Here is a 23,376-nt window from a genome sequence, read left to right on the forward strand (position 1 = left end):
GGTTGCTCCCACACCAGTGTACAGGCTGGATTGTGCCTCCTTGGAGGAACTGAGATCTTAAAGATCCCCAGAGTGTACCCTACTCTTGACAAAGGACCCAAAAGTCAAGTAACTGGTTGGGAAAATGTCCAAAAAAGGGAAAAAAATAAGACTATAGAAGGTTACTTTCTTGGTGAACAACTATCTTCTCCCATTATTTCAGGTGAGAAGGAACAATGCTTGCCATCAGGGAAAGATGTAAAAGTCAAGATTTCTGTATCCCAGACATCCAAAATAAATATTCAATGGTCTCAGGCTATGGAAGAGAGGTGGAGGAAAAACTGGGAAGAGAAATGAGAGAGATGCAAGAAAATCATGCAAAGTGAGTCAACTACCTGCTAAAGGAGACCCAAAAAAATTCTGAAGAAAATAATGCCTTTAAAAATAGGCTAACTGAATTGGCAAAGGAGGTTCAAGTAGCCAATGAGGAGAAGAATGCTTTCAAAAGCAGAATTAGCCAAATGGAAAAGGAGGTTCAAAAGCTCACTGAAGAAAATAGTTCTTTCAAAATTAGAGTGGAACAGATGGAGGCTAATGACTTTATGAGAAACCAAGAAATCACAAAACAAAACCAAAAGAATGAAAAAATGGAAGATAATGTGAAATATCTCATTGGAAAAACAACTGACCTGAAAAATAGATCCAAGAGTGACAATTTAAAAATTATGGGACTACCTGAAAGTCATGATTAAAAAAAGAGCCTAGACATTATCTTTCATGAAATTATCAAGGAAAACTGCCCTGATATTCTAGAACCAGAGGCAAAATAAATATTGAAAGAATCTACTGATCACCTCCTGAAAGAGATCCAAGAAGAAAAACTCCTAGGAACATTGTAGCCAAATTCCAGAGTTACCAGGTCAAGGAGAAAATATTGGAAGCAGCTAGAAAGAAAGAATTTGAGTATTGTGGAAATACAATCAGGATAACACAAGATTGGGCACCTTCTACAATAAGGAAAGGAAGGGCATGGAATATAATATTCCAGAAGTCAAAAGAACTGGATAAAAACCAAGAATCACCTACCCAGAAAAACTGAGTATAATATTTCAGGAGAAAAATGGTCTTTCAGTGAAACAGAGGACTTTCAAGCATTCTTGATGAAAAGACCAGAACTGAGAAGAAAATATGACTTTCAAACACAAGAATCAAGAGAAGCATGAAAAGGTGAACAGGAAAAAGAAATCATAAGGGACTTACTAAAGTTGAACTGTCTACATTCCTACATGGAAAGACAGTATTTGCAACTCTTGAAACTTTTTTCAGTATCTGGGTAGTTGGTGGGATTATACACACACACACACACACACACACACACACACACACACACAGAGGGAGAGAGGGAGGGAGGGAGGAAGAGGGAGAGGGAGGGAGAGAGAAAGACAGACAGACAGACAGAGAGACAGAGAGAGAGAGACAGAGAGAGAGAGACAGAGCACAGGATGAGTTGAAAGGGGATCATATCTAAAAAAATAAACTTAGGGGATGAGAGAGGAATATATTGGGAGGAGAAAGGGAGAAATGGAATGGAGCAAATTATCTCTCATAAAAGAGGCAAGAAAAAGACTTTTCAATGGAGGGAAAAGGAGGGAGGTGAAAGGGAAAATGTGACGCTTACTCAAATCACATTTGACTCAAGAAAGGACTAAAATGCACACTCATGTTGGCATGAGAACCTATCTTTCAATACTGGAAAGTGGGGGGAGAAGGGGATAAGCAGGGTTGGGGGGATGATGGAAGGGAGGGCAATGGGAGTGGGGAGCAATTAGAAGTCAACACTCTTGGGGAGGGACAAGGTCAAAAGAGAGAATAGAAGAAATAGGAGGCAGGATAGGATAGAGGAAAATATGGTCAGTCTTATGCAACATTCCTATTATGGAAGTCATTTGCAAAACTGCATATCTATAGCCTATATTGAATTATTTGCCTTCTCAGTGGGGATGGATGGGGAGGGAGGAAGGAAGAGAAGCTGGAACTCAAAGTTTTAGGAGCAACTGTTGAGTATTTTTCTTGTATACAACTGGGAAATAAGAAATGCAGGTAATGGGGTATAGAAATTTATCTTACCTTACAAGAGAAAAGAGAAGACTGGGATAAAGGAAAGAAGGGACATTAGAAGGGAAGGCAGATTGGTGGTAGGGGTAATTAGAATGCTCGGTGTTTTGGGACGGGGGGAGGGGAGAGATGGGGAGAAAATTTGGAACTCAAAATTTTGTGGAAATGAATGTTGAAAATTTAAAATAAATAAATGAATTTACAATTTAAAAAAAAATTTAGATGTTTGAGAATTGGGATCTTTCTTCCCCAAAATATTATAGAGTAAAGTTTCTTTGTTTTTGATATCTTGGCATTTAGCATATTGTCTGACATATAAGCTTGTATTTTTGCATCAACTCACCTCTTGACATGATGAAAATTGTTTATTTCAAAGTAAAAAATTTTTATGTTGAAAAAAGAAAAAATAGACTAATCCAAACAGCAACAGATATGCAAAAACGTCAATGAGGAAAAGAATGCCTTAAAAAGCAAAAATGACCAGATAGAAAAGGAGTTTCAAAACCTCACTAAAGAAAATAATTCCTCAAAGATTTGAATATAGCAGATAAAAGCTAATAACTTTATGAAAAATCAAGAAATTATAAAACAAAAGCAAAGAAACAGCAGAAAATGTGAAATATCTTATCAAAAAAAACAACTGACTTGGAAAATAGATCCAGGAGAGACAATTACTATTGAACTATCTGAAAGTCATGATCAAAAATAGACCCTAGACATTATCTTTCAAGAAATTATCAAGGAAAACTGTCCTGATATTCTAGAACCAGAGGGCAAAATAGAAGTGAAAAGAATCCACTGATCCTCTCCTAAAAGGAATACCAAAAGAAAAACTGCTAGGAACATTATAGCCAAATTCCAGAGTTCCCAGGTAAAGCAGAAAATATTGCAAGCCCTCAGAAAGAAACAATTTGAGTATTGTGGAAATACAATTAACATAACACAAGATCTATCAGCTTCTACCTTAAAGGGCTTGGAATATGAGGTTCCAGAGGTTAAAGGAACTGGAATTAAAATGAAGAATTGCCTACCCAGCAAAACTGATTATAGTACGTCAGAGGGGCAAATAGTCATTCAAAGAAATAGAGGACTTTCAAGCATTCTTGATGAAAAGACCAGAGCTGAATAGAAAATCTGTCTTTCAAGCACAAGAATCAAGAGAAGCATGAAAAGGTAAACAGGAAAGAGAAATCATAAGGGATTTTCTAAAGTTGAGCTGTTTACATTCCTACATGGAAAAATAATTTTTGTAACTCTTGAGACTGTTCTCAGTATTAGGGTAATTAGTGGTATTATATACATACAGACAGAGGGCATAGGGTGAGTTGAAGAGGAAGGGATGGCATCTAAAAATAAAATTAAGCATTAAAAGAGATATATTGGAAGGAGAAAGGAAAAAAATAGTATGGGGCAAATTATCTTTCATTAAAAAGAAGCAAGTAAAAGCTTTTTCAAGGGAGAGGAAGAAAGGGGAGGTGAGATAAAAAGAGTGAATGTTACTCTCTTCTCATTTGATTTAAGGAAGGAATTATATGCACACTCAATTTTTTATGAAAATCTTTCTTAAACTTCAGGAAAGTAGGGGTGGAAGGGGATAAATGAGGTTTATGAGTGAAAGGATGGCAAATGGGAAGAGGGGGTAATTAGTTGTAAACACTTTTCAGGACAGATATGGTCAAAAGAGAGAATAGAATAAATGGGGGCCAGGATAGAATGAAGAGAAATACAGTTAGTCTTTCACAGTATGACTGTTACAGAAGTGTTTTGTACAACTACACATGTATAACCTATATTGATTTGCTTACCTTCTCAGTGGGGATGGAGGAAGGGAGAGAAGTTAGAACACTAAGTTTTAAAAATGAATGCTAAAAATTGTTTTTACATGCAACTGCGAAATAAGATATATGGGTAATGGGCTATAGAAATCTATCTTGACCTACAAGAAAATAGAGGGGATGGGGATAAGAGAAGGGTGGAGTATGGTAGAAGGCAGAGAAGTTGGGGGAAATGGTAATCACAATGCATGCTGTCTTTGGGTTGAGGAGGGCAGAGATGGGGACAAAATTTGGAACTGAAAATCTTGTGGAAGTGAATGTTGAAAACCAAAGATAAATAAATAAATTTATTTTTAGAAATAGAGGGTGAGAGAAAGTGAGGAGTTCAGGATTACTCCATTTGACTCCCAAGGGAAGAACTGGGAAACCTGAGTGAAAGTTGAAATTAAGTAAATTTAGACTTAATATAAGGGGAAAATTACTAAAAATTAGAATTATCCAGAAATAGAAATAGAAACTCTGGTGGTAATGAATTCTCTCACTTGAAATGTTTTCAAGCAAATGATATATGACACCTTTTTAAGCATATTATATAAGGGATGGAAACATGAATCCTTTTTCAGGGTATGGATTAGGTGACTCCTAGCCCCCTTTTAATTTTGAAATCATGTGATTCTTGGTCTCATCCTTTTTAGATTTTTTGTTTGTTTATCATAAAAATGAATATAGATGTGTGTGACTAAGAAAAGGCCATACATATCTATATCTAATCTATATCTATATCTACATATCTATATCTATTAATTTATCTATATATACCCAATACCAAATTTTAAAACTATAACTGTCTTGACAATTTTATTACTTTGACTTAATAAGTCCTTTAAAAATTGATCACAGAACTTGGATTTCACATGAAGTTTGATAAATTAATATTTTAATGTTTTACATAATTTTTTATTAAATATCAATATACTTAACATATATACAGGGGGAAGGGACTCAGAATATAAATGTCATCATTCTAGCACCACCACCCCTTGAATTCATTTTTTTCTGCTATCTGGAAAAACAAACAAGCAAACAAACAAAGAAACAATGAGCCAAAGTCTTTCCCTTGTCAAAATTAATTCTTGGAAATTTAAGCCCTCCGAAAAAAGGCACATAAACTCTTTTAAGATGATAGGATATTATTTAGAATTTTTCAGGTTATGTGAAATTAATACTTTCAGATGTAAAGTTAACTGATTTAACTCCATTGACCAAAATTAGCTAGATGACTCTCACAATGTCACTTTCTTTTGTACAGATACAGTCTTAATGAAACAATTTCATTGATTCAGTGATGGAAGAGGCCTTAGAAGTCACCAGGGCAGAGGCCACGTTTATGGAAGAAGAAACTCAACCTAGGGCAGCAAAATGAGCTTGCCTAGGATTGTAAGAAGTGACAGAGATGAGATTTTCACCAAAATATGTCTCTAAAACTAGTGCTGGATTTACCACACTGCATCTCTGAGAATATTATTTGTGAACTTTTGGGGTAAAATGATTGTCAGGCTGAACAATACCTTTGCTGGGTGATTAGAAAAAAATGATAATATGCAAAGTGGGTTGGAAATGGGCAGCAACACAAAAGGAGAGAAGGTACAGCAAATCTCTCTATCCAGGATATCCAGCTTGCTCAAGAGCTAAGGCAGTCAATGCTTCATTGGTACCCACAAGTTAGAGATACAAAATCAATGAGACTCAGATTACAGTAACATAAATTCTATAATGAAGACCTGGTATCTTCATATCATTTTCAAAAAAATAAAAAAAAATCCCTGAGAATTGGAGGTTCACAGCAACGTTCAGGTTTAGGCAATCACACATCAATATTAATGTAGTTAATTCTAACAATGTGAGCATAAAGGTATGATTTCATCAGTGGAGGGGTTGGGGAAATCTAATAAATAAGTAGTTAGCAGCAGAACCAGAAGATGTGAGGGGTATTATTATTTAGTGAACACAATGCTGTCTTCATGAATTTCCCAACATACTATTCAATATTTGATTTCATTCACTCACTTGACACCCCTCCAGTGATGTTAGTATTACAACCCAACTATGCTGGTTCCTCCTGTTCAGCTATTGTCCTGATTTTCCCATAGGTTTGATCCAGATTATCTTTAAGAATAATTTAAAATAAATCGGGGAATTTTTTTGGGGGGGGGGAGGAATGAAACTGAGAGAAGAATAAAATGTCTGCTGGCCAGTTTGGCTCTTGCAGCCGTCCTAAATTCTCTGAAAAATTATCCAGTACTACATTTTACTTTACTAGTAAAAATGATGCTGCAATCTTACTTTAAATGTATGTTATTGTTTTTCCCCAGCTTTCTCTAAAACATAGTTTTTAAGTCTGTAATCAGTAGGAATATGGTATTCCACCCTATAGCTTTGAGTTAATATTTTAATAATTTAAAGCAAAAATTTTACCCAAGGTCTCAATCCTCAAATTAAAAGTTCCCACAGGCATTTTTCATTTCAGGAGGTTACTTTAACATTAAGAGGTCAACAGAAGTAATGCTTAATTACCAACAACAACCCTCCTAGAGAGTCACTGAATTTCAGATAATGGTGGTCAAATAGTCCATCCTATAGATGATTAAGAATTGGTTGTGACAATGTTGGCTTTGGGGGACCTCTGTTTTCTTCCTGTTGATTGAACCACATTCACTTGAATTGTCTTAGAAGATTTTGAAAATTACCTGGCAAGATAAGGTACCTGGCATAGAGGTTGTCTCTTGAGTTGAACTGTCAAACATTCAAATTCTACTACAGAATGCAACTTTGAGGTATTGGCCATCTTGTTCAAATGCAAACTCACATTTTTACTTAAAAGATTGTTTTATAGAAAAGTTGTTCAAGAAAAGCACACGTGGGCAGAGTCCAGATGGCAGAGTAGAAAGATGCACATGCACTAGCTCTTACCCCACAGCCCATAAAATACATGTAAAGAAGAACTCTCAAGAAATTCTAGAGCAGCAGTAGTCACAGAACAATGGAATGGAGATTTCTAGCCCAGAGTGACCTGAAAGAATGACAGGAAAGGTTTGTCCTACCAGCCCTGGAGCAGAGCCCAGCCCAGCCTTGGCCATGCTGCACCAAGAGGAGCAGATCTGAGAAGGCTTCAGGGACAGAATCTCCAGCAGCAGCACAGATCCCTCAACCCATAGGCGCCAAAGGTCAGTGAGAGGGTTTTTTTCAGATGGCCAAGAAGGGGGCAGGATGTCCCCATAACTCAGGCCTCCTCAGGTGGCAGCAGTGGAGGCAGCAGCAGATGGGCCTCCTAAAGCAGGCAGCAGCCCCCATCCATTCTAGAAGTTTTCATGATAAAGCCCTTGAGGGATCTGAGCCCTGAGAGGCGGCCTTGCCCCCACTTGAGCAACTGATCTTAATCTCACACTGAATAGCAGACCTGCCACTTCCTAAAAGCCCTGAGGGTTTGGAGCAGATCATCTGAATCTCAGCCCCCAGGCCTAGCTTGGTGAAACCGGAGGCAAGGTAGTTATGTAGAGGAAACTTAGAAATCAAGTAACTGGCTTGAAAAATACCCCCAAAAGGCAAAAAATATGAGACCATAGAAGGTTATCTTCTTGGGGAACAGATATCTACCCCCATCCTTTTGGATGAGGAAGAACAAGGCATATTGTCAGAAAAAGTCAAGGCCTCTGCCTTCAGGGCCTCTAAAGGGAACTTAAAATGGCCTCAGGCAATAGAAGATCTTAAAAAACAAGTTAGCAGCTTACTAAAAAAGAATCAAAAAAATGCTTAAGAAAATAACAGCTTTAAAAAGAGGCTAAATCAATTGGGAAAAGAGGTCCAAAAAGCCAATGAAGAGAAGGAGGCTTTAAAAAGCAGAATTAGTCAAATGGAGAAGAAGGTGCAGAACTCACTGTACAAAATAATTCTTTGAAAGAGAGAATTGAGTTCAGGGAAATGAATGACTATGAGTTAAATCAAGCAGTTAGTATATAAAACCAAAAGTTTAAAAAAACAGAAGATAATGTGAAACATCTCATTGGAAAAACAACTGACCTGGAAAATAGATCCAGGAGAAACAATTTAAGAACTATAAGACTACCTGAAAGCTATGATCAAAAAAAGAGTCTAGACATTATCTTCCATGAAATTATCTTTTTTTTTAATTTAATTTTTAACATTTATTTTCACACAATTTTGGGTTACAAATTTTCTCCCCTTTTATCCCCTCCCCCCCCAAACCCAAGCTTTCTAATTACCCCTGTGACCTATCTGCTCTCTCCTCTATCCTCCCTCCCTGCCCTTGTCTCCATCTTCTCTTTTGTCCTGTAGGGCCAGATAGCTTTCTACACCCCTTTACCTGTATTTCTTGTTACCCAGTGGTAAGAACATTACATTTGGTCCTAACACTTTGAGTTCCAACTTCTTTAGCTCCCTCCCTCTCCACCCCTTCCCCTTGGAAGACAGGCAATTCAATATAGGCCATATCTGTTTAGTTTTGCAAATGATTTCCATACTAGTTGTGTTGTATAGGACTAACTATATTTTCCTCCATCCTATCCTGTCCCCCTTTACTTCTATTTTCTTATGGTCCTTTCCCTCCCCATGAGTGTCGACCTTGTATTGCATTCTCCTCCCCATGCCCTCCCCTCTATCCTCCCCCCCACCCTGCTTGTGCCCCTGTCCCCCACTCTCGTGTATTATGAGATAGGTTTTCCTATCAAAATGAGTGTGCATTATATTCTTTCCTTTAGTGGAATGTGATGAGAGTAGACCTCATGTTTTTCTCTTGCCTCCCCTCTTTATCCCACCACTAATAAGTCTTTTGCTTGCCTCTTTTATGAGAGATAATTTGCCCCATATAACTTCTCCCTTTCTCCTCCCAATATTTCTCTCTCACTGCTTGATTTCATTTTTTTTAAGATATGATCCCATCCTCTTCAATTCACTCTGTGCACTCTGTCTCTATGTATGTGTGCGTGTGTGCATGTGTGTGTGTGTGTGTGTGTGTACTCCCACCCAGTACCCAGATACTGAAATGTTTCAAGAGTTATAAATATTGTCTTTCCATGTAGGAATGTAAACAGTTCAACTTTAGTAAGTCCCTTATGACTTCTCTTTGCTGTTCACCTTTTCATGGTTCTCTTCATTCTTGTGTTAGAAAGTCAAATTTTCTTTCCAGCTCTGGTCTTTTCATCAGGAAAATTTGAAAGTCCTCTATTTCATTGAAAGACCATTTTTTCTCCTGAAGTATTATACTCAGTTTTGCTGGGTAGGTGATTCTTGGCTTCAGTCCTAGTTCCTTTGACTTCTAGAATATCCTATTCCATTCCCTTCTATCCCTCAATGTAGAGGGTGCCAGATCTTGTGCTATCCTGATTGTATTTCCACAATACTTGAATTGTTTCTTTCTAGCTCCTTGCAATATTTTCTCTTTCACCTGGGAATTCTGGCATTTGGCCACAATGCTCCTAGGAGTTTCTCTTTTTGGATCTCTTTCATGCGGTGTTCTGTGGATTCCTTGAATATTTATTTTGCCTTCTGGTTCTAGAATCTCAGGGCAGTTTTCCTTGATAATTTCATGGAAGATGATGTCTAGGTTCTTCTTTTGATCATGGTTTTCAGGTAGTCCCAGAATTTTTACATTGTCTCTCCTGATTCTATTTTCCAGGTCAGTTGTTTTTCCAATAAGATATTTCACATTATCTTCCATTTTTCGAATCTGCGCGGTATGTTCTGAGATATCTGTCTTTCTCATAAAGTCCTTAGCGTCCATCCGTACCATTCCAGTTTTGAAAGATCTATTTTCTTCAGTGAGCTTTTGAATCTCCTTTTCCATTTGGTTAATTCTGCTTTTGAAAGCATTCTTCTCCTCATTGGCCCCTTGCACCTCCCTTGCAAGCTGAGTTAGGCTAGTTCTCAAGGCGCCAATTTCTTCAAGATTTTTTTGGTTCTCCTTTAGCAGGGAGCTGATCTGCTTTTCATGCTTCTCCCTCATCCCTCTCATTTCCCTTCCCAGTCTTTCCTCCACCTCTCTAACTTGATTTTCAAAATTCCTCTTGAGCTCTTCCATGGCCCGAGCCCATTGGGTGGGCTGGGACACAGAATCCTCAATTTCTGTGTCTTTGCCTGATGGCAAGCATTGTTCGTCCCCATCAGAAAGGACGGGAGGAAGTGTCTTTTCTCCGGTAAAGTACCCTTCAATAGTTTTATTTCTTTTCCGTTTTCTTGGCATTTTCTCCAACCAGTGGCCTGACCTCTGAATGTTCTCCTCACACCCACCTCGCCTCCTGGTCCTCCCAGCCAGCGTTTGGGGACTGAGATTCAAATGCTGCTTCCCGCCTTAGGATTTTTGGCGGAGGCAGGGCTGCTATTCAGTGTGAGAATTAAGTTCAGGTGCTGAGGTCAGGGGCAGGGCCGCCTCTCTGGCTCAGTTCCCTCAAGGGGTTTATGCACAGACCTTCCACAATGGATCCAGGCTCCCGCCCGTTTGGGGAGCCCTTGTCTGCAGCCGCCTCTCAGCTTCTATCTCCTGGGGGGGCCCGAGCCATGGGGGCACCCCACTCCCCTCTCAACCCGCCAAAGAGAGTCTCTCACCTACCCCCGTCAGTCACCTGTTGGTGGGGGGGCTTGTGCCACTGCTGAAGATCCCGTCTCTGAAGCCTTCTCAGATCTGTGCCTCTCGGAGCCCCGGCTGCCGCCGCCACTGCAGGTCCAGGCTGGGCTCCGCGTCTGCTGCACAACGGACCTTTTGCGAGAGGTTTGCAGGTCCCTCTGTGGGTGGGGGACCCACGTGGCCAATGGAGATCCCCTCCCCGTAGCCCTCTCGGATCTTTTCCTCTCGGTGTCGTGGCCGCGGCAGGGCTGCACTCTGCTCCCAGTCCCGGCGCCCAGTCCACGGCGCGAAGGACCCCCCGCGAGAGGTTTGCCGGTCTCTCCGGAGCAGAAATCTCCCTCACTCCAATGTTCTGTGGTCTCTGGGTGCAGAATTCGCCCTGTCTTGGTCCCCTCTAGCCGTTCTGTGGTTTGTGGGTTCGGAGCTATGTGTATGTGCGTCTTTCTACTTCACCATCTTGGCTCCGCTCCCCCTTCCATGAAATTATCAAGCAAAACGGCCCTGATACTCTAGAACTAGAGGCAAAATAAATATCGAAAGAATCAACAGATCACCTCCTGAAAGAGATCCAAAAAGAGAAATTCCTAGGAACATTGTAGCCAAATTCCAGAGTTACCAGGTCAAAGAGAAAATATTGGAAGCAGCTAGAAAGAAAGAATTTGAATATTGCGGAAATACAATCGGGATAACACAGGATCTGGCAGCTTCAACATTAAGTGATCAAAGGGCTTGGAATGGGATATTTCAGGGGTCAAAGGAACTGGGATTGAAACCAAGAATCACCTATCCAACAAATCTGAATGTAATATTTCAAGGGAATAAATGGTCATTCAATGATATAGAGGACTTTCAATCATTCATACTGAGGAAACGACCAGATCTATATAGAAAATTTGACTTCCCAAGACAAGAATCAAGAGAATCATGAACAGGTAGACAGGAAAGAAAAATCATAAAATATTCTCTAAAACTGAACTGTTTACATTACTATATGGGAAGAAAATATTTATAATTCTTGAATCTTTTCTCAGTATTTGGGTAGATGGAGAGATTGTACATGCACCTACACATGCACCCACAGAGACACACAGACATACACAGACACACACATATATAGATAGATAGATAGATAGATAGATAGATAGATAGATAGATAGACAGACAGACAGATAGACAGATATATAGATAGAGAGTACAGGATATGTTGAATCAGAAGAGATGGTATCCACACATGCACAAAAAAAAATAACATAAAACAAAAAGGGGTGAGGGAGGAATATACTGGGAAGAGAAAGGGAGAAATGGAATGGGGCAAGTTATAACTCACAAAAGAGATAAGAAAAATCTTCATCAATGGAGGAGAAAAGGGAGAAAGGGAAAGGGGAAAAATGAAGCTACTTTCTCCACATGTGGTTTAAGGAGGGAATAATATGCTCACTAAATTTGATATGAAAATTTATATCACACCACAGGAAAGTAGGGGAGGAGGTGACAAGTAGGGTGAGGGGAATAATAGAAGGGAGGGCAAATGGGAGAAGGGAGATGCTAGAAATAACACTTTCAGGAAGGGACAAGGTCAATTGTGGGGGGAAAAGAAGGAGGGAAAGAGTAGGACAGAGGGCAATATAGTTTGTATTACACAACATGATTATTATGGAAGTCTTTTGCAAAACAACACATATTTAGTCTGTATTGAATTTCTTGCCTTCTCAGTGGGGTTGGGGAGGAAGGAGGGAGGGACAGAAGTTGGAATTCAAAGTATTAGCAACAAATGTTGAGAATTTTTATTGCATATAACTGGGAAATAAGAAATACAGGGAATGGGGTATAGAAATTTATCTTGCCCTACAAGAAAAGAGAGAAGATGGGGATAAGGGAAGGGTGGGGTGTAATAGAAGGGAGGGTACATTGAGGGAAGGAGTAATCAGAATGCAAGGCATTAGGAAGCAAGGGGAGGGGAGTGATTGGGAGAAAAATTAGACATGTTACAAAGTGAGTCAAAAGCAATTAGTAATAAAACAATTAACTAAATTAATGAGTGAGAATAAATCAATGCCATCTTTAGTTTGAGGGAAAAAAAATTTAGTCTAAATTTCCTAGAGGAAGGTAACCTCGGATAAAATTTAGCATTGATGGAAAAGTTAAGATTTTAATGGTAAATTTGATTTTGTGATTGCTGTTTAATCAGGAAATAGAACATGTATAAAAAGCCATGTAAGCCACTTAAGGCTTGCCTCAAAAGATGTTCCTTAGCCAAAGTGAAATTAAAATCATATTTGAAACCTGGTCATTGGAACTTGCCATTTTGAGATGCTATGAGACTATTAAGTGAATGTTCTTCTGAGTCTAACTCCATGTATGGGTAGCTCCCCTTTGACCTACCTTCCTCCTACTTCCTTCTTAAAGTGCTGCTGTCTAGGGCGCTTCTGTGGAAACTGACTAATAGTAAGGAAAGGTTGAGAAGTGAAAAGCAGGTGCTGAAAGGACAGACTTGGGATGGGAATCTCTGCAGACTTTCCAGTTTAGGGACTAAAGATGATGAAGTAAGTATAATGATTGGAGCATATTAGGGGTGTGTAGGAGCAAGGTAGGAATATAATCCAAACAAGCATCCTGGAGGAAACAATCACTGAACAAAAATCTTTTTAAAAAAGTTTTGAATAAAATATTTTTTTATTTTCTCCCAAGGTACATGTCAAAGTCCATCCATAATTTCTTATTTTCCGTAGTATTTGCCCTTGTCTTTCTTGAAATTCTAAGTAAAGGATTTACCTAAGTCAAAAGAAAAAAAAAGAAAAAAAGAAAAGCACACACACATTGATGTTAAGTGATACAAGAGCACTCTCAAGGTCTCTCTGAAGAACTCTAGTATTGATTGTGAGACATGGAACCACCCAGCATGGCATGACCACATCAAAGTAGACCCTGTGCTATATGTGCAAAGCAGAATAGCAGTAGCACAAAAAACATGTGAGCTGTACAAATACAAAGACATCTCAGTCCCAAACTTTCTAATGGGCCCAACCTGTGGTAGAGCCTTCCAAATTCATATTGCACAGATCAGCCATACCCAAGTACACTGTGCCCTGACCCCAGCACAGTGATATCATGGGTCCTCTTTGAAAATAAAGGATGAACACTAACAACAAGAATACCCTACATTACAATGGAATAACCCTTTATTTAAAGAATTCAGGGGTGAGGAACCCACTCTGTTCCCAGGCAGCCCATTGTACTTTTAGATACTTCTAGTTGTTAAGAAGCATTTTTCCCCTCATATGCTTTTCTTTTGCTTTTTGTTTCTCCACAACTTTCATGCATTTTATCTTGGCCCCTTCTAAGGGCAAGTGGAATGAATCTGATCTGTCTTCCAATCACAGCACTTCAAACATCTGAAGAAAGCTATTATACAATAAATAAGCATTTATTAATATATGCCTAGCACTGTGTACTGCTCCAAAACTTCCACCTTGTTGTTGCCCTACCGTATCTTCTGAAATAAGGTACAGTTCTCCATGAGGATTCTCTCAAATTAAAATCCAACCCAAAGGTAAGCTTCAACGATGTCTCTCAGAGTTAAGATTTTTCCTACTCTTAAAATGATTACATAAAGATCATCTTAAATGAAGTCAACACTGAAAACCAACATTCTGCATACAATGTTTGATATAAGTCCTCCACTGTCAAAGTTAAAGAACACCTTTTGGTTAACTATTTCTAATGTGCTTTTCTGGGAGGTTTGCTTAGGTATTTTCTGGGAAATGTTTGTCACATGAAAAGAAAATGTATCAATAATTTTTAAAAATCCTAAATTGCTAAACGAAGCGTGTGTTTTTGTTTTAGAAATGGGAAATGGAACTGATCATAGAATACAATGCAAAAAAAATAATCCTTTGCTAAAATTATTGAAAGAATTTGAAAAAAAATCTTTTTCATGTAATTTAGCGTGGCTAACAATGCAACATACTCTGTAATTTATATTATTAGTGAATTGTCTAAGATTCAGAGAGATTAAAAGATTTAATCATGATCAGTTAGTGTCAGAAGCTACTCTTTTGGAATCTAGGTTCCACAGTTTTCTCTGTTTCATCAGGATACCTCTCTATTCCATGCATATTTTTGGTAATTTATGGAATTATGATTTTATTGGTGTAATGAATTCTTAGTGTGGAAACTCCTAGGGATGCACATAGGCAATTCATCTGCAATTGATAGTCTTTTAAGAGTTTCTGAGGTCCTAAGAGTTTTGGTTACTTGTTTGTGCTCACATAGCTAGTATATGTCAAAGGAAGGACTTTGGATCAGAGATCTAGAGATACAGGAACATTAGAAATCTTCGAGAATAAAATTTTCATTTTACAGATGATAAAACTGGCTTGAATCCATTCAGTCCTTTGGACTACAAGTCAGGATTCTATCCACTATCACTTAGGATTCCCATTTCAGGTCCCACTTAAATACAAAAATGCTGCACTATTTGGTAAGATTTATCATCATGAACTTCTTTCTTTCCTCTTATTTCTCTTTTTCCTCCTCCTTCACCTCAATCATCTTCACCTACATTTCTTTTTCCTCCTCTTTCTCTTTCTCCTTTGCCTCTTTTTCATTCTCTTCTTCCCTTTCCTTTTTCTCCTTTCCTGAGGACACTCAGGGAAATCCTATGAGATGATTGCATAGTCAGCATGTATCAGAGTCAGTACTTGCACCCACTTTTTGGATCTCCAAGGTCTAATTCTCTCTCCAATATGGCTTACTGTTTCTGAAAAATTTTAAATAAATGTGAACATAAATATATTTTCTCAAAAAGATAGCCTTAAGCACAACTCTTTCAGATAAGAGATTGATAGAAATACCAATAGAAATAAAACATTTATTAAATGACAAATGAAATAGTTCCATAAGGCATAGGTCTTAGTCATTTCTAGTTCCCAAGGCAGCAATAATTTCTGGCCTTTAAACACGAATCACATATATTAGTGCATAAATATTACACTTTTAATTGCATGATATTTGATACTTTGGACTTGAAAGTATTATAAACTTCATCTTTCTAAAAAAAATGACCTTCCTTTAAAGAAAAGTATTCAGCCTGTGTACTCTATCTTGTCTACACATCAAGCGAAATCTTCAACATATGAAAGATGCTGATAAATTATTCATCCTTCTATTAAATAATATTCTAGTAAAGATAAACATTATCAAGTACAATTTCAATTAGCATTTAAATAGACATATATTATTGTTTCAAACTGTCGGTTCCATCTTTAATAAGAGCAATAGCTAATGCAGTCTTATAAAGCTTTTCAGCAAAATTAATCCTAAAAGCATCCAAGAGGTGAGGAGAAATCATTTACTCAATTATCCCTGGATCATTCAAACATGTACACATGTAGTGATAATGCATTAGTAATACAGAACAGGCACATCACACTGCATATCCTTATACAGTTAATACTTTGTACAGTTAACAGTTTATTCTGTTAAACACTGAACAGCAAGATTTCTGAATATCAATTAGCAATAGATTGTATTGTTCCTTTATGGATCAGTAAGTAGGTTTTAAATAATTTAACAGGTATATAACTAAATAATAATTAATAGTTTTTTTGGTGGGGTTAGTATCAGTAAAACATGAAGATATCCTCAGAGACTTTCCATAGTATGAAATATAGGTGGATGCATGTTTCAATGGCAGTGCAGCACAGTGCAAAGGAAGCTAGATTTGGTCTTAGAGAAGATGAATTCCAACCTAGCTTTTGCTATTCTTACTTGTGTGATCATGGGCAAGCCTCTCGGAATCTTGGCTTTCTCATCAGTAAAATGGCCTCTCAGGTCCCTCAGATCTCTAAGTGATGATGCTAATATTTCAAAGGTTCCTGGCAACAGACATCATTTTCAAGCAAGGTCTGAAGAAATTTGAGGCCAAGAACAACAAGTACAGTCCCTCTGTTACACTGAACCAAATATTTATTACACACCAACCATTTACCAGGAACTATGAAAGGATTCAAATGTACAGAGAAAAAAATAAGATGATCTTTCTCCTCAAGAAGCTGACATTCTATTGAAGAACAACGCAGGTGAATCAATAGGGATACAGAAAATATAATAAAAACATTTTTTAGGTGTAAAGTCACTATTCTACAGCAACAAGGGAGGTCAGGAAAATTTTCATGTATAAAGTGACACTGAAGCCGAATAAAGAAGGAAATTAGGAATTCTACAAAATGAAGGTAAGGACAGTATGCCTTCCAAATATGAGTTACAGCCTAGGCAAAAGGTATGAGCTACAGCCTGGGTAAAAACATAAAGGTAGAAGATGCAGTAACACGTATAAGAAAGCATGAAGACAAGTTTGGCTAGACTGTGGGTGTGTGAAATCAATTAATGTATCATGAAGCTAGAAAGCAGAATGGAACCAGGCAATGATGAGCTCCTTCCCTCCATGTATTTTACTTTATTTTATTTTCTCAATTGCATGTAAAAAAATTAACCATTTTTTAAAATTTTGAGTTCCAAATTCTCTACCTCACCCCTCCTTGAAAAGGCAAGCAATTTGATTTTAATTATGCTTGTGAAATAATGCAAAAAATATTTCTACATTAGTTATGTTGAAAAAGAAAACAGAGACCATAACATAACAAGCAAAATACAAAAAGTGTGCTTCAATCTGCCTTCAGATACCTTCAGTTCTTTCTATGGAGGTAAACAGCATTTTTCTTCTTGGTTGTTTGTCATATTTTCTTCTTGATCTGCGATGTCTGGAATTTGTCTATAATATTCCTGGGAATTTTCATTTTGGGCTCTCTTTCAGGAGGTATTCAATGGATTTTCATTGTCATTTTAGTCCCTGGCTCTAAAATATCAGGGAAGTTTTCTTTGATAATTTCCTGAAAGCTGATATCTAGGCTCTCTTTTTGAATCATGATTTTCAGGTAGTCTAATAATTCTTAGATTATCTCTTTTGTATCTATTTTCAATATCAGCTGCTTTTCCAATGAGATATTTCACTTTTTCAATTTTTTGTTATTTTGATTTTGTTTGATCATTTCTTTTTTTAGTTTTAAAATGCATTAGTTTTTTTCTATTTATTTATTTATTTTTAGTTTCAAACATTCATTTCCACAAGATTTTGAGTTTTACATTTTCTCACCTTCTCTCTCCTCCCCCACCCCAAAACACCTTGCATTCTGATTACCCTTCCCATAATATACTCTTCCTTCCATCACACCTGTCTCCATTCCCCTGTCCCCATCTTCTCTCTTTTCTTGTAGGGCAAGATAGATATCTATACCACATTACTGTATTTCTTATTTCCCCATTGCATGCAAAAGCAATTCTCAATTTTTTTTTCCTTTTAAAACTTTGAGTTCTAACTTCTCTCCCTTCCTCCTTCCTCATCCAACCCTATTGAGAAGGCAAGCAATTCAATACAGGCTATATATGTGTAGTTCCACTAAAGACTTCCACAATAATCATGTTGTGAAAGACTACCTGTATTTCCCTGCCTCCCATTTATTCTATTGTCTCTTTTGATATTATCCCTTCTCAACAGTCTTTACTTCTAATTACCTCCTCATCTCATTTGTCCTCCCTCCTATCATCCCCCACACTCTACTTATCCCCTTCTCCCCTACTTTCCTGTATTGTCAGTTAGATTTTCATACAAAATTGAGTGAGCATGTTATTCCCTCCTTAAGCCAAATGTGATGAGAGTAAACTTCACTTTCTTGCTCTCATCTTCCCCTTTTCCCCTCCAATGAAAAGGTTTTTTCTTGCCTTTTTTATGAGATAATTTGCCACATTTCATTTCTCCCTTTCATCTCCCAATATATACCTCTCTCACCCCTTAATTTTATTTATTTAAATATCATTCCTTCCTATTCAACTCACCCTGTGCCCTCTGTCAATATATGTATGTGTGTATGTATATATGTATGTATATGTATATATATATATATATATGTATATATACACGAATATAATCCCTCCAACTATCCAAATACTGAGAAAAGTTTCAAGAGTTACAAATGCTATCTTTCCATGTAGGAATGTGAACAGTTCAGCTTTAGTAAGTCCCTTATGATTTCTCTTTTCTGTTTACCTTTTCATGCTTCTCTTGATTCTTGTATTTGAAAGTCAAATTTTCTTTTCAGCTCTGACTTTTTCATCAAGAACTCTTGAAAGTCCTCTATTTCACTGAATGACCTTTTTTTCCCTTGAAGTATTATACTCAGTTTTCCTGGGTGGGTGATTCCTGGTTTTAGTCCTAGTTCCTTTCATTGCTGGAATATCATATTCCAAGCCCTTGGATCCCTTAATGTAGAAGCTCCCTGATCCTGTGTCATCATGATTGCATTTCCACAATACCTGAATTGTTTCTTTATGGATGCTTGCAATATTTTCTCCTTGATCTGGGAACTCTAGAATTTGACTACAATATTCCTAGATGTTTTTCTTTGTGAATCTCTTTCAGGAGGTGGTCAATTCTTTCAATATTTATTTTACCCTTTGGTTCCAGAATATCAGAGCAGTTTTCCTTGATAAATTAATGAATGATGATGTCTAGGCTTTTTTTTTTTAAATCATGGCTTTCAGGTAGTCCCATAATTTTTAAATTGTTTCTCCTGGATCTATTTTCCATATCAGTTGTTTTCTTTCTTCTCATCCAAAAGAATGGAAGAAAATACCTGCTCACCAAGAAAATAACCTATTGTCTTACTCTTTTTTCCCTTTATTGGGCATTTTCCCAACCAGTTACTTGACTTTTGAGTTCTTTGTCAAGGAGAGGGTATACCTGGGGACCTGTAAGATCTTAGTTCCTCCAAGGTGGCACAATCAAAGAAGAGGAGTTTATTCCTCTCCTGGCCTGTGCTCTGGTTTGTGAGCAGGATTCTCTCTCCAGAACCTCTACCAGCTCCACCACACCAGCATGCCAGTACTCCTCCTCACCTCAGAGCTACCACTCAGGGCTGAGATTCAGATCAGTTGCTCAATTCCCCCATGGGCTTTAGGTCAGGGCTCCAAAAATGGAAGCTGCTGCTGCCTGGGGCCAGGTCTAGACTGCTATATTCCCTTCTCACTCAAGTGAAAGAGCTTCCTTACTGACCTTTGAAGCTGTCTTTGTCATTTGTGAGTTGAGGAATCTGGGGCCCAAAGCAGCTGCTGGTGGCACCTTGAAGACCACTCTAGTCCTGTCCTTGCCACGGTGCAGCCCACCCTGTGCTGTGCTTCACTCTGTGCCCAACACCATAGACGTTTCCTGTTGGCCTTCCAGGCTGCCTTGGTCTGGAAATCTCTTTAACTCTGTCATTTTGTGGCTTCTGCTGCTCTAAAATTTGTTTAGAGTCTTTTTTTTAATGTCATCACTTCTCTGATGGCATGGTCTTCTTGGACAACAAAGGACAAACAATCCTGTGAGTAAATGCATCTGGTTGAAGGCCAGCTGGATAACTCACCTCTTCCTCTCCTGTCTGCATCTTCCTCCCCTTCCTTCTCCTCTCCGAAAGAAGGTAAACTTGGATGGCCAAAAGATGCCCAGTTGACTTGGGTTTTACTGACTCCTCTCCTATTTCCTTTCCCTCTCCTTCTCCCTCTCCCTCTCCTCTGCTCTCTCCTGTCCCCTGTCCTCTCCTCTCCCAAAACCTTAGACCGACTACATTTTGAAACTGGGACTCCATTGAGGCCCTGCCTGAGGTCTCCTCTGGACCCTCCTAGCTTCTGAGTGATTACCAATAGTAACTGTGTCACACCCAGCCTAATTTTTTTCTTTTTTTAACCACATTAAAGTGGCCATGCCATGGCTACTTCTTAAACAGGCCTATTCAGTGAATGTGTGTTGCTTCGTCCTAAGTGAGTGCCTGCAAAACCTTGACCTAAAGGACCCAAGGTCTCCCAGTGCAACCTGGGTCATCTCCAGTCATCCTGAGGAATATCAAGTCTCTGGATTCAGATGGCTCTCAAGGAGAAGTGAGGCTGGTGACTTGCACAGCCCTCCCTCACTCAAAACAAAGTCGAGTGCAAGTCATGCCATCATTTCTCTGATGGCATGGTCTTCTTCAACAACGAAGGACAAATACAAACAAGCGTCATTTTTTACAGCTATTTTATGGGTTGTGGGAGGAGAGCTTCTAGAGGTCCATCTTTCTACTCCACCACCTTGGCTCAGCCCCGTTTGATTGTTTCTTAATGTCTCATAAAGTAATTAGCTTCCACTTGCCCCATTATAACTTTAAAGGAATTATTTTCTTTGGTGAGTTTTTGTACCTCCTTTTCCATTTGTCTGATTCTAACTTTTAAGGAGGTCTTCTCTTCAATGATTTTTTTGTATATATTTTTTTTTCTTTTGGCCAATATTGCTTTTCAAGGAATATTTATTTTCACTGGATTTTTTTGCCTCTTTTACCATTTGGACTATTCTGTTGTTTTTTAATGTAATATTTTCTACAGTAATTTTTTCACCTCCTTTACCAAACTATTGAATTTTTTTTATGATTTTTTTGAGTCACTCTCATTTCTCTTCCCACTTTTTTCTCAACCTCTTTTACTTGATTTTTTTTCCTGTTGTTTACTCATTTTCCATCCTATTCCTTAACTTTAACCCTGTGATAAACTGAGTCTCTGCTTCCCAAGTAGATAGGGAACTGTGTCAAGCTTCAGATTTTTTGTTTAGCTATCTTCAGAGGTAGTTCTGTGGATCTGTAAATTGTTGGTTTTCCAAAGTTGTATGACCTAGGGAAGGGTGGGAAAACTGTGACCTCAAGGCCATATTGAAGGATTTGTTCTGTAAAGTTTGGATTCAGTCAAGGGACCACACTTGAGAACCTAGAGGGCCACATATATATTTACTGCTCTCTTCTACCATGCACTGTTTTGTAATCAACCAAAAGCACTCTTTTCAATCCAGGAACTATGAGCAGGGTCCCTATAACCACAAGTTTTACTCTGCTACTGCTGCTGCTCACACTGGGTCTAAGATCCAAGACTGTGACCCAGAGCCAAGTACAGGCAGCGTAAGAGATTCCTGCCACAGGTACCAGCAAAAGGGATCGCTGTAAATCTCCCTCTGATCCGCTGTCTCATCCCATTACTATCTGTGGGTTGAGAGGTCTGGAAACCCCCACTTGTGCCACTTATTCAGTTGCCTTAAGACCTATTCCTGATTTGCTCAGGCCCAGTCTTTGTTTGCATGGCCTGGGCTGGCTTGTGTTCTTTTCTCATCCTGGTACAATAGACCTTTTTTGTTAACCTTTTAGTTTGTGTTGGGCTGGAAAATTGTTTCACTCTACCTTTTCATGGGTTCTGCTTCTCTAGAATATGTTTAGAGTCATCATTTAAAGGTTTTTGGAAAGGTTTGTGGGAGAGCTCAGGTCAGTCCCTGCCTTTCTTCTGTCATCTTGGCTCTGCTTCCCTGCCCTTTATTGCTGAGCTTAGATATATAAATTTTCCCCAAGAACTGCTTTGGCTGCATCCCATAAGTTTTGGTATGTTTTCTCATGGGTTTCATGCTTCTTAATGAAATAATGCATTGTTTCTATCTTTGATACACTCTTCTTTAGCATTGTATTGTTTAGCTTTCAATTAATTTCTAATCTATATATTCACAGCCTTCTACCAGATATAATTTTTGTTGCATTATAGTTGGAAAAGGATACATTTAATATTTTGTGCCTCTGAACTTGATTATGAGGTTGTTATGTCCTAATACAAGGTCAATTTTTGTGAAGGTGCCATGTTTATCTGAGAAAAAGTATATTCCTTTCTTTTCCCATTCAGTTTTCTGAAGAGGTCTATTATCATAGCAAACTTTACTAAGATTCTATTCATTTCTTGACTTCTTTAATGTTCATTTTTTAGTTCTGAAAGGGAAAAGTCGAGGTCTCCAAGTAGTGAAGCTTTACTCTTTATTTCTTCCTGTAATTCATTTAACTTTTTCTTTAAAGATTTGGGTGCTATGACATTTGGTATATATGTTTAGTATTAATATCATTTCATTGCCTATGGTACCTTTCAGTAAAATGTAGTTCCCTGTTTATTTCTTTTAATTAGGTCTATTTTCTGCTTTTGTTCTATATGAGATAACGTTTGCTAGGTGAGCTTTTATTTTTTTTAACCTCAGTTGAAGCATAATAGATTTTGCTTCAACCCCTCATTTTTACCTTGTGTGTCTCTCTATTTCAAACATTTGTTGTGAATGACATATTATTGAATTCTGGATTTTAACCAATTCCATTGTTCACTCCCTCTTTATGCATAAGTTCATCTCAGTTAGGATTACTGTTTATGACCCCAGCCACCCTGTTTTCCACTTGTTTATCCTTCTCTCTCTCTTTATCCTACCTGTTGTATCTGATCACTGCTTCACTTAATCTGTACTCCCTTCTACAAGACCCTTCTTCTTTTATACCTTTCCCCAACTACTTCACTGAATGACAAAACTGATTTCTACAACAAACTAAGTGTATCTGTCCTTCCCTCTGTGAGCCAAGTCCACTGAGAGTAAGGTTCAAGCATTGCCTACCATCCCCCATTTTCTTTTCCACTGTAAAAACATCTTCTTTTCATCCTTATTTTATGTGAGATAATTTCCCTTATTCTCCCTCTCCCTTCCACTTTCTGCCACTGTTTCCTTCATTCTCATCATAAAATTTTATTTTATCAAATCATCTCAAATACAAAGAGAAATAAAAGTTAGAAAAATTCCATTTGAAATAACTGCAGACAATATAAAATATTTGCTAGCATACCAGCCAAGACAAACTCAGGAATCTTATGAACACAATTACCAAACATTTTTCATGGAAATAAAGACATTTAAACATATGGAGAGTTATTAATAATATATAAATATGTATATATAATATATACATA

The 23,376-nt window shown here is 37.9% G+C and overlaps 1 protein-coding gene across 4 annotated transcripts in view; it reads right to left on the bottom strand.

Annotated features, from left to right (window-relative positions):
* FSTL5 (follistatin like 5) overlaps positions 1-23,376 on the bottom strand; it is a 1,060,999-nt gene that overhangs the window by 527,190 nt on the left and 510,433 nt on the right. Inside the window, exon 1 of one of the 4 annotated variants that reach the window (XM_072621398.1) lies at positions 6,634-6,836. The exons of 2 other annotated variants lie outside the window; for them this stretch is intronic. In XM_072621398.1, coding sequence (XP_072477499.1) covers positions 6,634-6,673 — 40 coding nt within the window. In that variant the 5' untranslated portion in view covers positions 6,674-6,836. Of the gene's footprint in view, positions 1-6,616; positions 6,837-23,376 lie in introns of those variants that run through there. One more of the 4 variants, XM_072621399.1, reaches the window with a different exon arrangement.

The sequence above is a fragment of the Notamacropus eugenii genome, chromosome 6 (genome assembly GCF_028372415.1).
Source record: "Notamacropus eugenii isolate mMacEug1 chromosome 6, mMacEug1.pri_v2, whole genome shotgun sequence".
Classification (NCBI taxonomy): Eukaryota; Metazoa; Chordata; class Mammalia; order Diprotodontia; family Macropodidae; genus Notamacropus; species Notamacropus eugenii.